The sequence below is a fragment of the Lissotriton helveticus genome, chromosome 11, assembly GCF_964261635.1.
Source record: "Lissotriton helveticus chromosome 11, aLisHel1.1, whole genome shotgun sequence".
NCBI lineage: Eukaryota > Metazoa > Chordata > Amphibia > Caudata > Salamandridae > Lissotriton > Lissotriton helveticus.
Window position 1 is genome coordinate 19,981,441 of NC_136072.1, and position 15,811 is coordinate 19,997,251.

The 15,811-nt window shown below is 46.4% G+C and overlaps 1 protein-coding gene across 2 annotated transcripts in view; it reads right to left on the reverse strand.

The window, feature by feature from the left end:
* Positions 1–15,811, reverse strand: part of IL1RAP (interleukin 1 receptor accessory protein) — a 367,373-nt gene that overhangs the window by 219,075 nt on the left and 132,487 nt on the right. For both annotated transcript variants that reach the window (XM_078665407.1, XM_078665406.1), the window contains exon 2: positions 12,862–12,926. In XM_078665407.1, coding sequence (XP_078521533.1) covers positions 12,862–12,925 — 64 coding nt within the window. In that variant the 5' untranslated portion in view covers position 12,926. The remainder of the gene's footprint in view (positions 1–12,861; positions 12,927–15,811) is intronic.

Here is a 15,811-nt window from a genome sequence, read left to right on the forward strand (position 1 = left end):
TTAACATGTATAATTAATTCTGTATGTTTTGTATTTATGATATACATTTAGAACTGCGTAGGAGGCATGGAGAAGCTGAGGCTTCTGTAAGTGTCAAAGTTGTTGCATACAGTGCTCACCTTCTGCGTAGTCTTTCATATGATCGACTACATCTGCACAATGAGATACCTAAGCAAAGGAAACACAGGTGATATGATTGTGGAATGAGCAAAAACAATTGCACGTTTTTCAATTACATTACCTGTGTTTCCTAACATTACGCATCACATTGTGTAGATGAGGTTTAGGCCTGTTCCAGGAGACAGAGGAGGTCTGACGTTTGTTCAAGAGTGCAGTGGACATGACTCACTTTGTTGGTAGGCCTGCACATGTATTATCTCCTCTGTACTCTTCAACAAGCCTAAATTTCATCTGCAACCCTGAGTAGGACTCACCTGAAACAAATCTGTGGATAGGCCACACCTTATCAGCATCTAGAAACAATCATTTAAAATGTTAAGGGCAGATTTATGATGGCCGTGCGCCTCTTTTGCGCCGCTGTTCCGTCACTTTTGTGACGCAGCAGCAGTGCAAAAGATGCACCATATTGCAAGATAGGCCTCACTTCATCTCCAACAAGATACCGTCAGTTTAAAATATATATAATTAGGACTGTGTAGGGGGCATGGAGAAGCTGAGGCTTCAGTAAGTGTCAAAGTTGTTGCATGCAGTGCTGAACTTCTGCGTACTCTTTCATATGCTGGACTACATCTGCACAATGAGATACCTAAGCAAAGGAAACACAAGTGATGTGATTGTGAAATGAGCAAAAGAAATTGCACGTTTTTCAATTACATCACCTGTGTTTCCTAACATTACGAATCACATTGTGCAGATCAGGTTTAGGCCTGTCCAGTGATGCAAAAGATGCACCATGTTGCAAGATAGGCCTCACTTCATCTGCAATAAGATACTGTTAGTTTAAAATGTATATATTTAGGACTGTGTAGGGGGCATGGAGAAGCAGAGGCTTCTGTAAGTGTCAAAGTTGTTGAAAAACTGTTTGTCCTTCAATCTTTTACCTTGTCTTTTCTAATTTTTAAATACATGTTTTAATATTTTTCAAATTTTTGTTCTTTCTTTCACAGATTGAAAGTATAAAAATAACAAGTGACTAAGTTAACGACAATTATAAGGTAAGTGTTTTGTACTCTTTTCGTTACATTTCTATCACATTTAACTTCTATTAGTTCCACTGCTTCATTTCTTTAACCCTCAGTTTCCTGCCTTTGCTACTTCCCTCATTCCTTTCTCTATTACTTACTTACTCTACTCCTTCCACTCTTTTTCTCAGTCCCACTGTTCTCATAGAGACGGAGTGAGTGAACAGGAGTGAGGAACTATTACTCTCACTGTCTCTGACTGATCACTCTTTCACTACTTGTTCATTATGCTTTCTCCCTGTAGTTCAAGCACACTAAGGGGCATATTATCAACACAGGCAATAAAATTATCGCTGCTTTTATCGGCAGAAAACTGTTATTTACATTTCTTTGCTGTTTCAATCATTTCTTTTCTGTTACTTCTTCTTTTCTGCGTTCTGTTTTTTTTTCTCTGTTATTCCACATGTTTTAATCTTATTTTGAACATTCACTCACATTCTCTAAGAAACTCTTGTTTATTATTCTTCTACTCTCCTTTTTTCTTTCACTTCCTTATCTATTTTGTTTTTCACAATTATACCCTCTTCCATCTTTTCTTCGGTAAATAGATCTATTAAACAGTATCTCTGTGTTACTCCCTATAGCTGTCTTTCTTTTAACATTACTCTCTGTTTCCTTCACTTATACTTACTCTTCTTTTTTTTTTTTTTTTTTGGTTAGCTTCCGGTTCGCGTACCGGCGAGCGAACCGGGAAGCGAACCAAAAGAAATAGAGGTTGCCAGAGTGCTAAACATTCTAGCAATTTTTTTTATAAAGGGGAGGTAGTTCTGTAAAGAACTTTTGTTTATTATTTTTGTTGTTTGATATTTTTTTATTATTTTTCTGAATTTGTTTTTACTTTTTTTGTATTTTTTGAACGGTTTTATATTTTTTTGTTTTTTTTTGGGGGGGGAAACGAAAACGATTCATTGTAAAGGGCTAAACAGGAGCAACAAAAAAAAAAGATAATTTATTCTCTGGGGCGTTTTGGACAATCATGATTATCAATTGCTAAGTTGATTAAATTGATGCTACTTTCTCTGTAGCAAATCAACTGACCGCAATGCACGCACACTTGTTTGATTGTCCCGAACCTCATCTGTATATTTGGGACCATGTCCCTTGCCTCTGGTCCCGTCACTTCCTCTACATTTGATCTTCGGGCCACAGGAGGGGGGTTGTCCTGCATGTCACGTAGCTGCGCAGCACTATAGTTGATAGGGTGCCACCTCTCCATATGGCGATGCATCGTATAATTGCCATAACTGTATTTTTTATTTGTCCCTCTGGACAGATCTTTCTTGCAGATAAGGCAAGTTACATACCGGGCATTCACTTTTTTTTGGCCCCGGGGATATTTAAAAAATTGCCAAATAAAACTCTTTGACACGGGACGTCCTAGGCTCTTCTTCCAAAAACTGCCTCCTCTCTTGCTCCTCTTCCTCTTCTTCCTCTTCTTCCTCTTCTTCCTCCTCTTGATTGAGGATTATCTGAGGAGGTGGTCCTCTCTTGCTAGGAGGTGGTGGTGGTGGTGGGGGTGCACCAGCTGAAGCTACAACACTTGCCATTGCTAAGTGATGAAAAAAGGTCTTCCTCTCACAAAGATGAAAGTCAGAGTGAGAAAACAAGGAGGGGTTTTCATCATTTGGGAAAAAAAATAGTTCTGAACCAATAAAAAGTGTTATTTTTAGGTCACATGACCTAGCCTTACATCATTAGGAAACCAAAAGTGAAATGAACCAATGAAAAGTGTTATTAACAAGTCACATGAACTGTTATGCTTACGTTACGCGCTCCGCGTCCCGGATCGCTTCCGGGAAGCTGCGCTTCGCGCCTCGCTTTGCTTCGCGTACCGGAGCACTTCCGGGTGCGCTAACGCGACGCGTCATATGACGCATTACGCGACAACGCGATACGTCGCGGTTACACGACGCGTCACCATGTTGTTTTCTAACGCGGCAGTTGCGCAAACGGAACGTTTACCGGTTCGCGGACCGGGTCGCAGCAGCAAATTGAGCTAACGGGAAGCTACCCGGTTCGCGGACCGGGAGCGAAACAAAAAATACATATTAAAAAAACAAAAAATACATAAAAAATTGTATTAAAAACATATAAAATATATTTTTCGATTTAAAGAAGAATACATTTTAAAGCTTTTGATATTTACTATTAAAAAACCATTGAAATTCACTGAAAAAACCATAGGTTATAGACCATATATAGTTAGGAATTAGCATTTACAAAACCTTGAAAATTCACTGAAAAAACCATAGGTTATAGACCATATATAGTTAGGAATTAGCATTTACAAAACCTTATTTTACTCACACAAAACCATTGTCATCAGTGATGTCACTGACCATGTCATGAATGATGTAATATGTGACATCATCAGCAGTGGATTGCGGGTGCGCGATATATAGTTAGTGCAACTAACTATATATGGAATTTCAATGGTTTTGTGTGAGTAAAATAAGGTTTTGTAAATGCTAATTCCTAACTATATATGGTCAATAACCTATGTTTTTTTCAGTGAATATATATATATATATATATATATATATATATATATATATATATATATATATATATATATATATATATATATATACATACATATATACACATACACACACACACATATACATACACATATATACATACATACATACACACGGAAAGAGCGACTGGTGGTGCGAGCAAATGTCCTGACACAGAATGGATAATCTCTGCCTTTGGGTGCAATCGTCGCTTCAGACTTGTGCGCCCAAACACCGCTGTAAAGTCAAATACAGCACTAAATATATATTTATGGCATCAGTTAATTAAAACAGTATACAATATTGTGATTAAAACAAAGCTATCCACAGTTAAAATGATGCATGACAACTTTGGAAAAACAAAAAAGATGAATGCATGCAGACTTTAATAAAAGGGCCCTCGCTAATGCAATTATAAATATTGAGTTTGCAGAACACTATTATTTCTCCCCCTGACAAACAGGTCCTTTCACAGCCTGCTCTCAATTGCAGAATTGTAAAGCACCATTAGTCACGGCAGGCACAAGCTTCTACAAGTACCTTTATGTTGGAAATGTTGGCCAACATAACCCTCCCAAAAAAATATCCAATAAATGGAAGCTTTAAGAGCCGAAGCTAAGTGTATCTTCTATGTAATACATTGCAACATCTGCCCCCCCCCTCCCCCCACACCTCAGAGGACATCACTTTTTGCAATAACGGAGGCTCACCAGTCTAGGGGGAGCCATGCCCCTGGACTGGGGCATGGTCCCCGCAACCTTTGGGAAGGGTCAGGTGTGGGAGGAGTTGGCTGGGGCGTGACCCCAGGTCTCTTTTCTGCTCGCCACCAGGGGCACAAAATGACCCCGTGGCCAGGCTGCATTGGGTTGCTCTCATTCGCCAGAGCCGTGATGCCAATCCTTGTATTGAAATGAGGTAGTGTCAACATTTGATGTGAAGTCAAATGTTCTTGATCAGCCCCACAACCACCACCCAAAGCACCAGAAGTGCCCTCCCGTTATGAGTGAGGACGCCGCTCTAGTGGCATCAGGGATCCAATCACAGGAGCCGGATGTCTTGGTACAGTTTACTGGAGTCCCACTAGTCCGGTAGCCACCGGCTAGCTGTAAGAGGATAGTGGCTGGCAAGAGTGCCAGTACACTCGGGTACCCCCAGACAGAACAAAATAAAAGGTGGTGGGTCTGTACGATCGGACACCCTTCGCCAGTTACAGGCTGCATCTGGAAGTTCCACACAGGCTCCCACGGCACAGGGGAGGGTTCTGGGCAAAGCGATCTCACCTCCAACGACTGGCATCAAGCTTCCCTGTTTACCTCCGTCTCAGTTGACGTGCTGCAAGCTTCCCCGTTCCCTCTGTCTCCGTTGACGTGCTGCAAGCTTCCTTGCGCAGCTGTCTGTAATTTCCTCGATCAGAGCGCCAGCTCGACAAGCCTCACAGAAACAGCTGGAACTCTGGGCCATGCTGCTGCTTCTTGTCAAACTGGCAAACTCCTTTACAGCATAATCCATCCATCACAGAGAAAACTTCCTCAAGTTAACCCCCATCGATGGGTGTGCAGAGATGCGGTGAGCAAGCCTCTTATCTTGCCGTCACACCGCGGGCCGTGAATGACTTCCTCCGATGCACCCCTTGTAGGGTATCCTCTTTAGAATAGTAGATGAGTCTTGAACCATAACTGACTTCCAAGGCCAGACTTTTACCACCTCTGATTGACAGGCTGATCCAATCAAAGGTCTGCTACTTTTACACCCTGGGTGCCCCTCCAATCACAAGGCATATATATGGAATGTTCACTGCTTGACCAAAGCATGCAAATGATGACCTAATGTGTTCCCTCATACCGTCTCCGGCTATTTCCCAGAGAGGAAATATAATTATCTCCAGGCCAGGGGGGGCCTAACCATCTCCCAACAGAAAGGGTCCCTCTAAGCAGGGTTAGGGCAGCTAAACACAGATCAGAGTGAGTGTCTATCCCCAGCCCGTCAGGTCTGTCCAAGGAATGGAGAGGGGCACGGGGACGCTGGGATGTCCAGCAGAACAGCTCACAACACACCCACCGGCTCAACTCCCCATCCTTCCCCAGTGCACCTACTGGTTCTCCAACGCACGTCAGGTAAACGAAGGCAACAGGACCACAGGCATGGGAGTGCACAGACTCGATCAGGAGGGTGCTAGGAATCCTCCCGTCTTAGAATACCGGGATGCCGGACCATAGATTTATAGCTGCCACCACTGGCATTCTACCACAGCCTGGGTAGAGAGCGCAGTATCGACTCGCTGTGAAATAGGGGTGCACTATGCATGCCTCCCCTTTACCTCAGAGCCAACTCTTGGGTCCCAATCATGTAAACAGGGAGACCCTCAGTGGACATGTATGATTGTCATGCTCACAGAGGTAGGGATCTAGACACCATACTGTAACTTTGAAGTGATTTGCCTGGAGATTAGCAGAAGGCAGGGAAAGCGCTCTCTCCAGAGACATGCAGAAGACTTTCATTCCTAATCGCAGGCCCCTGAAAGGGGCGTGGCCTATAGGATTAAGTGAGTGAATTAAACACACCCACTAAAATTAAGCGCCACTATACCCACATATGTGCACAGAATCACATGTGCAAATGGCAGACGTGACTATTGCTTTTTGCCTTTTGCACAGAGGCCAAGGATTGGATGGCCACATGTTCTGAACAACTGTTTGCCCCCGACAGGCGCTGCCTCCCACAACTCAATTGTGCTCAGTCATAAACACCGAAATACGATTGAATTCAAATTATGTACTAGTTGAAAGTAAAATGCAGCCTGGAAAAAAAGTAATACTAAATCCTGAAAAAAAAGTCATTACTGATATGGAATGCAAGATTAACTGAAGCTTGTGAATTATAAGCAGCGAATGATGGGTCTCCAACCTTCTCTGTACTGAGAGCTATTTATGTCCAATGAAACGCATTGACAGTTACTAATATTAGTGCGGTATCATTTCAATTTTTTTAATATGTATAATAATTCAACCAAGCAAAAAAAAAATCGAATTTATTATGTAAAGGTAAATGTAAATGTGTTTGTATTTATATAGCGCACTTCTACCCAGAGATCTCGTAGCGCTGTATTCATACCGCTGTGGAACCCATCCTGGCTTTCCTGTGAAATGTCCACTCCTGGGCACCCCCAAGGTGAAGCCAGGCATCCTTAGCGTTGTGGGGGCCGTTGTGGAGATTAAGCAAGCTATTGCCCAGAGTCACAGAGTGGGACCCATGATTAGACTAGGCACCGAGGCGAGAATTATCAGGTCCGGCCAGATTGAGTCCGAGAGCCACCGAGGCGGGAATTGACCTCTGCATCAGGGTCTGCCGCTCTAACCATTGAGCCACGCTTCTCCATTATGCTGGGCTGCACACAGCTGAGATACTCAGAGGTTGCTCGCGAGCTACTGGTTGGAGTCCTACTTTGATATCTGAACAATCGGTGTAAAAAAAGTGAATCTATCATGTTTTTTGCATGCAGAGTTAAGGACATGAATACAGGTCCGGAAAGGGACCCGTTACAGCCTTCATTTAAAATGTCTACAGGATCAGAGACCCGGTCAGTTGGGGTATCTCATAAGACAACTAGGGCGCACTTCAAAAAGGCCTCCCTTGTCACGGATAAATACTGACCGACACTTGCGCAGGGCCCCTCTTCGGACTCCCCTCCTTCCGGACAGGCAGGCTCCAATCACAGTGGTCCTCTTTTGACATTACAGGGTCACAGCCTGCTTGACAGATCTGCTGGGTTTACATACAACATTTGGAGTGCGCTTCAAAGGATGAAGGCAGGACGCCAAAACATTCCTGGTGTATTCCTCGTTCGACTGCTGAAAACTCTGCTTTGTTCTATTAGACTGTCTCAGTGGTTGCTGAGGGTACAGGGACTGTCTAACCCTGAATTTTGGTGTTAGGACACCAAGATAACTATCAACTACCAGAGGACCTGTTGCTACGCTCGCCGCTTCGGCACACATGGCTTACCTTGGCCAGACGAAATACCTTTATTACTTCTTGTCAACATCTCATCTCTGACCCAGCAGCGCTTCTCAAACAGGAAAGGATTTTCCTTTGATATTTTACCAACATCTAGATGCCAAATCATGCAGTATCCGTGAATGTGAAAACTAAATATTTTATCCAGCCCTGAAGAAGTCCGGTGACGGACGAAACGCGTTGGCTATCAGCGTATATCTTAAAGAAAATGAAAAACTGAATAAAAGAAAGAAAATTGAAAATTTGAAGTCTCTTGTTTGTATATTCAATGGGAAAACAACTATGACTATGTTATATGTAATTTGACAAAGATTGAGACATCACCTATCACAAACTGTGTATTTATTCACGAAGGGTGCTGTCCATCTTTTCAAAGTCTTGAATCAAGGAAGTGGGGTTCCCTCATCTTCCTTGGGTCTGTATAGGGATTACATTCCTGGTTCTAGCACCTTCGTTTTTTGGACTTAGTCACGGTACTTAAACAGTGGTGCAAACGTCTTTGCCTTAATCCCTAAATAAAAAATTCTCTTCTTTAAGATAACTATAGTACTCTTCCCAGATATACCTCCAGCCCTCGGAGACCACGATTAGATTGGCCAAAAACCTGGCTATCTTGAAAATGCTTAAAGTGGGGAGGTTATACCCGGGAACCATTTCCTCATTGGTTAGGGTGTCCCTAGGCGTCATTACAACCCACTAGCCTGTGCCCATCATAACTGTTGTATCTCCAGACACCCACTTCAGAGCACATTCCGGATCAGAGGAAGGTCAGAAGAGGATTGAACCTACAGCCCGAGAAGAGGCTAGAGGTCTGGAACCACCCCTACCCTTGTACACCAGACAAATAAGGTTTCTCCAAGGGTCATAAGGCTGACCTGTTAAAGCTAGTGGGATAAAATAAGGTATAAGAGGCCTTTTCTTGGGTCATATTCTACTGCTGCTGTTGAGTTTCATTGGCACTCTGTGCTTCTTGGTGGCATTTGTAACTGAAACGTTAAAAAACTCATATCTCTGGTCGTTCTTATTGGGTTTTTGTTGTTTTGGTGTCATTTTGTTTATTAAATATTACTCTTGGTCTGAAGGGTTTTCAGATTTTTATTGTTTTGCATTTTAACTTTAGTACTGTTTTAAGGTTGTATGTCAGAGGCACCCATGGCTGAAGCACGCGCGTCTCTACAACGCCATCCTAACCACAAATGCGTCCAAACCATGCATACCTTTACCACGCAATTTTGCGTTAAAGGGATGCTTGGTAAAGGGTTATCTGTGATAAAGATTACCTGAACACTAGACCGCTATCTGCCTTAATCACGCGTATGCATAGTTACACTTGAGGGGAAACAGAACACGTGGCTTAGCCCGAGTTGTAAAGGCCGTTTCCCCCGTTTTAATCCAGCATTAATACTTTACATATGCCCTCTAACTTAACCCGGCCTGCTCTTTGCAACAGCTACCAGGGGGTTGAGCTCCAGTTTATTTAGTGACTTTAGTTGTTCACCCTGAGAAGGGTTAGGATTATTACTTAAGGTGGGTACTTCACCCCCCCCCCAAACTAGTACCCCAATCTCTTCCTTAACTAATGTAAAAAGTAATGAAACTATATAAGAAGCGATGCTGTGCAGGAAAGGTCCAATACTTCTTGCCCAAACAATCCAATGAACAAAGAAGGGAAAAGGGCATATTCAGGCTGCGCCGCATAACTCCGCGCCGCATAACTCCGCGCCGCATAACTCCGCGCCGCATAACTCCGCGCCGCATAACTCCGCGCCGCAACGCATAACTCCGCGCCGCATTCACTGCAGTGTGCTTTATTCAAAATTTGTAATGAGTGGTAACGGAACGACGGGTCCAGAGTTCCTCGCCTACAGATAACTTGAAGGTACCGAAAGTACTTTGGAAAAGAAAAGAAAGCTACACAATAACACAATGGACTAAGAGCCAAACCGCACGGCTAGACTGCAGCGGATTGAGGCGGCTGCAGCGCTACACGCGGAGATACGTCCGCTCATCATTTCCCAACAATCCACCGCTCTGTTACTACACAGAGTACCCCGGAGACAGCTGCTTTTTAACCACAAAGCACCATAATGCGAAGTAAATTGCTACGACTGTAGCAAAGCATCTGAAGAGCCCATTGACCTATCTACATCCTTAACCTCTTCCATGCTCATGACGAGCTGAGCTCGTCATGAGCCACGGCGCTCCGGTGCTCATGACGTACTCAGCTCGTCATGAGCCGTGGAACGCTCGGGTGCGGGGAGAATTCCCCTGCTGTGCTGAGCATTCCACGGGAGCCGGTGCACCTGTGACGAGCTCAGCTCGTCATGAGCACAGGAGCGCCGTGCCTCATGATGAGCTCAGCTCGTCATGAGCATGGGGGCGCTGTGCGTACCCCACTCCCCCCCAGCACAGCGGGGGAATAACCCCCGCAGCGAAGGGGCTAAGAGCCGGCCTTCCTCACTGCGAGAACCGGGCTGGGTCCTCACGCGAGTTCTTTCTTTCACTTTCCGCTGACGCGCTTCACGTTCACAAAGGCTGCGCCTTTTCACATCCGGATGTCCCTACATTGTTAGCCCTGAGGAGACCCAACATTCACAGAAGGGCCGAAACGCCGTCGACAAGCACACAGAACGGCCCATTACCCAGCTAGTATCACTGTATACCTAGGCTGTTGAAAAAGTGTATTTGAATTGTCGCTTCTTACAACTTATGGAAACCCTTTACAAAATGATTCACTGTGTGCAGTCACTTTTTGGTTCCAATTTTCACTTGGAGACACTTTGCACAACGTTTTGCACTTTTGACTTAAAGAAGTGTATATACTATTCGCTGTGTTTTTTATAAAAAACTATATTGAGCAAACTGTGTAGAAAGTTCATTTTGCCCTCTGACCTTTACATACTTATTGCGATTGTCGAGAAGTGTGGCTCAATGGTTAGAGTGGCAGACCCTGATGCAGAGGTCTAGCCCGGGACCAGGGTTCAATTTCCCGCCTCGGCGGGTCTTGGGCTCAAAATTCCACGGACCTGATAATTCTCGCCTCGGTGCCTATTCCAATCATGGAGTCCCACTCTGCAACTCTGGGCAGTAGCTTGCTTAATCTCCACAACGGCCCCCACAACGCTAAGGATGCCTGGCCTCCACCCTGGGGGTGCCCAGGAGTGGACACCTCACAGGGAAAGCCAGGATGGGTTCCACAGCGGTATTCGTACAAGCGCCTTGAGACCCTTGCGGGCGAGTAGTGCGCTATACAAGTATCAATTTACATTTACATTGTGCATACTCATTGCTTAAATCATTTTCCTATTATCCACTGGAACGAACCACTGTTTTCCCATTTATAACTAGTACCCTGGTTCCGTTGCGAGTAGGGTTCCCCTGTCTTTTGCTGCCACAATGGATTCGCGCCCGTAGCCTGCAGATGGCCCAGTATTATCACACGCGCCCACGCACGCGCATCTCATTAACGCGTGCGTGGAGGAGTGCGAGCGAACATTATGCGAGGTCTCTTTTGTTCATTTTATTCAGCTCCATCCGGCAGCACCTGCCAGGCGTGGCCTCGCGGCAGTAATAAAATAATCCAGTAATAACATTTATGTGATAATCGGGAAAAGAGGCCTGTTTGCATGTTTCTCGGGGAGGCAGCAATCTTCACAGATTGTCAAGTCACCATCTGTCCCTTCCTGTCAGTCTGTCGTGTGGGGTGGGAGCCTCAGATGGCGGCCCTGCTGCTCACTTGCGGAAGTGGGCGGGGCTTGTGTCATCACCTTGCACCACTGCCAGCCTCAGAGACACAGGAAGTGCAGGAGGCATTGCTGGCTTCACGTGCACCAAACGAGAGCAAAGTCCAGGCACCGAAGAAATACATTGAAAACAAAAACCCTCCGCCGTGCACAAAGTGTTGTGAGTAATGGCGATAATGCAGCTCAGAAGGGCAGTAGTGCTGGCGGTATTAAGGACTGTGGTCACAGTACAGCTGGTGATGACTAACCCTGGGCAAAGCACTACGCTACGCTCGCGTAGTTTGCGGAGTTTGTGCAACTCCGCACTACGCGAACTGCACGTAGCACAGTGCAAACATGCGTAGCGTAGACGTCATTTTTTGCTTGCTCGCGGTCCTCAACGTCAAGTTGGCGACCGCGAGCAAGCAAAATGACATCCTCGCGAGACTTTTTCCTCGTTCGCGATCAGCAACATCAAGTTGCCGATCGCGAGCATGGAAAATAAACCTCCTGGCGAGATTCTCAAAGCGGGGAGGTCAGGTTTCTCATTGAGAGTGGTCGGGCATGCTCGTGACCGCTCGCGATGGGAAAACTACCAGTCCGCGTTGAGAAAGCTGCAGCTCGAGTAAAGATCTACACGAGCGGCAGAAAACTACAGCTCGCACTGTGCAAGATGCCGATTTCAATGATTGCACAGTGCCGGATGGATGCTTGTCCGCACTGTGCAATCACTGAAAACGGCATCTTGCACAGTGCGAACATGCTACTACGCAGTTCGCGTAGTGCGACGCATAGCTTGCAAAGTGCACGTTGCGTAGCTACGTGTAGCGCCACTACGCCCACCCTAAGTGATGACACAACCTGGGCGGTAATGTTGGTGCAGGTGGTAATGGCGGTAGCAAAGGGGCGAGGATGCATTTCAGTGTAGTTTGCAGATATAAAATAGTGCCACGTGCGTTGCAACTCAAGTGTTCAGCCTCCTCGGAAGGCGGAGTAATACATCAAACGGCCAATAAATGGCATGAGGGGAGAGGCCATGGGCCTTCTGGGTGTACCAAGGATATTTGTGTAACAAGGTCAACCAGAGACAAAGTTGAGGTTGCTCCGGAGTGGGTTCGGCTTGGGATGGGAAGGGGTCCGGTTTGGGAGCTCCCGGCAGGCCCTGCGAGCACCTTTCGGGGTACAGCAGACTAGGGGTCCGTGTGTGCACGGCGTGTACTGTTTGAGGACCCCAACGAACATTAGGGTTGTGAAATGTGAAATTACAGCAGGCCCAGGGAGGACCCGCCTCAAGATAAGGCCCTGTATTTTCACCACACGTGCCTCCTTTAAGGGACAGTCCTAAAACGTCAGACACAGGTGGGTTCCCCTCTGGGAGATGCAATGAGACAGAAACGGACTCACCTGAGGCGTTCACCTGCCAGCCGCCACCGACCCACAGCGCGATCAGGAGACAGGCCCACCGCATCCTGGAAGGAAACAAGAGGGGGCGTTAATGATGAATGTCAGGACCCCCAAACCTGCAGCAGCCGCCCCCCTCTCTTGTAATCCCCTGCACCGACAGCCTGTAACATCCCCTTGCGCACCGTCTCCTGGCCTGCGCCTGTCCATGACTCAAGCTGTAAGTTTATAGCTCCTCGACACATCACCAAAGCTCAGCAGCGCTACTTGGGACGTGTGACGGCGCAGGTGTAAGGGGTGGGAATCTGTCAGAGGGAGGATGAGTGCTTGGGCCCCTTTCAGTAGCAAGAGTAGTTATAAAGCGCCCAAACAATGGGTGTCAAAGCACTGGGACAGACTGGCCTACAATAGTGGAAGGGATGAGAAGGGTTGTAGTCTTTTAAACCTGGCAGCTCCTTGGTAAAATGTAAAGCTGTGGGGAGGGGGGGGGCATGTCTCCACAGGATCTGAAACAACCACAGATGGATAGAAAGGTTCCCGCCGGCCCTCGGGGTGGAGAGATAATGGAATATCCGAGATAAAGTGCCCCTCGTGACGTCACCAGGCAGCAGGACTGAGCCGCGCCAGCTCTCGCTCGGTTGCACAGACCATTTCTAGCTGCCGTGGAAAGGGACAGGGTGGGCGGGGGGTGGTGGTGGATGGGGGGGGGGGGGTCTGGTAGTGGATGGGGGGGGGGGGGGGAGTAAATTATGTGCACAACTCAACAATAAGCGAAAGGCACCGACAGGGCCAGTCATGTATATATTCCTTGGAAGGCCTTTGGACACAGCAGTTGTTATCCAACACGCCTTGAAAAACCGAAAACATTTAGCCACACCTGCAGGCCTACTGACTTGAATAATCCACACGACCCATGAAATGGTCTCAAATTGTGTGATCCCAGGCAAATATTTGATTTCACCAAGACACCTCTTCCTTCATCTCCACATAAACGAGCACCTCCACATATCTGAGCTCAGCGCGTCTGCAGCACAAGAAACTCTCGTGTTTGATTCAATTTGCTAAACTTTTGCTCGGAGTGTATTAAAAATCTAGCCCACACGTGACCCCTGACCTGCTCCTAGTCCGCCAATAGCATAGTCATCATGACGGGGCAGGAAACTTTCTCAGTTCAAATTTAAAAACTCACTTTTTATAAATATATTACTAGAGTATCGCGTGGTAGCGCGCGGTCATTCACAGACAGCATGTGTTCAAATGAAATGCAGTTTAACTGATAAAACTATATAGTTACAAACTCTGTGAAAATCTAATTTCCGTAAATATTTATCATTTGCACATCACCAAGTATTCAGGGTTGTTTTTATCATTAAAACCTTTGTTTCCACCTCACTTCACAATTTAAACAAGTGCTTTCATATCTGAAATATGTGCGCTGTTCATTTGCAAGCTGAACTGGGGTGGCAGAGTGGGCTAAAGAACGGTGATGGATTAAACCCAGATCTGTTGACTGGGTGTGAGTGTTTGATTGGTTCAGATGCTCCGTCCATCACCACGCCCTTTTGTACCGCTTTTGGCCGCCATAAGTTGGCAGGGTATGCTCAGACGTGAGTCCCTTGCTCACTTTGCCACTGGATTCAAGCAAGCCGGGCTGAAGACGGCTGGAATTGCAGAAACCGGTCCTCTGTAGCTTGTTTCTGGTCCAGGGAAGACATGGCTTGGCAGTTCGGGCTGGACTGTTCCCATGAGGCACAGGGTCAGACTGATTTGCATATAGCCATGTCTGAACTGGGGTGGCAGAGTGGGCTAAAGAACGGTGATGGATTAAACCCAGATCTGGTGACTGGGTGTGAGTGTTTGATTGGTTCAGATGCTCCGTCCATCACCACCCCCTTTTGTACCGCATTTACAAGCTGTGTTCATGTTGCGCAGCCAGCACAGTCCCTCAGACAGGCTGCTTTTCTTTCTCTGAAATCAAAGTTAGAGCATTTTGCAAAGTAAACACCAATCTCCAGGATAAAATAAAGGCAGTCATTTGTCTGATGATCGAGCCTGACATTTGACCTCGGTCTCTGAAACCACAGCCAATGTGATGAGCTAAAAACAAGATTTAAAGGCATCGAGATTGGTCGTTCGCCTTCTGAATGAACAGAACCCCTGTTGCTAGCTCCTCAGACAGGGCCCTAAAAATAGCTCCACCCCGTAAAATCTATACTCCAGGCCTGAACACCAGTCACATCAATCCAGGGTTACACCCACCCACCCACCCACCCATCTCTCCATCCACCCACCCATCTCTCCATCCACCCACCCACCCATCTCTCCATCCACCCATCCTTTCCTCCCTCACTTCCTACATCCATCCATCCATCCATCCACCCTGCATTCTATCCAATCCCCACCCATCCATCCATCCATACCCACCCACCCACCCTGCCTCCCATCCACCCACTGACCCATCCATCCACCTTGCCTTCCATCCATCCATCCATCCATCCATCCACCCACCCACCCACCCACCCATCCTTCCATCCATCCATCCATCCACCCATCCATCCATCCATCCACCCACCCACCCACCCATCCACCGACCCATCCAACCACCTTGCCTTCCATTCTCATCCATCCATCTTGCCATCCTACCTACCTACCTACCTACCTACCCCACCCAGGCGCCCAGCCAGTTCATCTATTGTCCGGACCCCAATCAGTCAATCAGTCCGTCCGTCCACCCACCGCCGAGCACCGTTTGCTACCTCTTGTATTTTGTTTGCTCACGATTGTCATTTTTGCCTCATGTAATCTAACGTCTGCTTTTGTAATATGTTCACTTGTAATGTTTCTCCTCATGTCATGTATCAGTTCTGTTCCTATTGTGAAGCGCTCCGACACCTTCGGAGAAAGTCCGCGCTATATAAAAACGCATAAATAAATAAATAAATGTCGGCAGTGC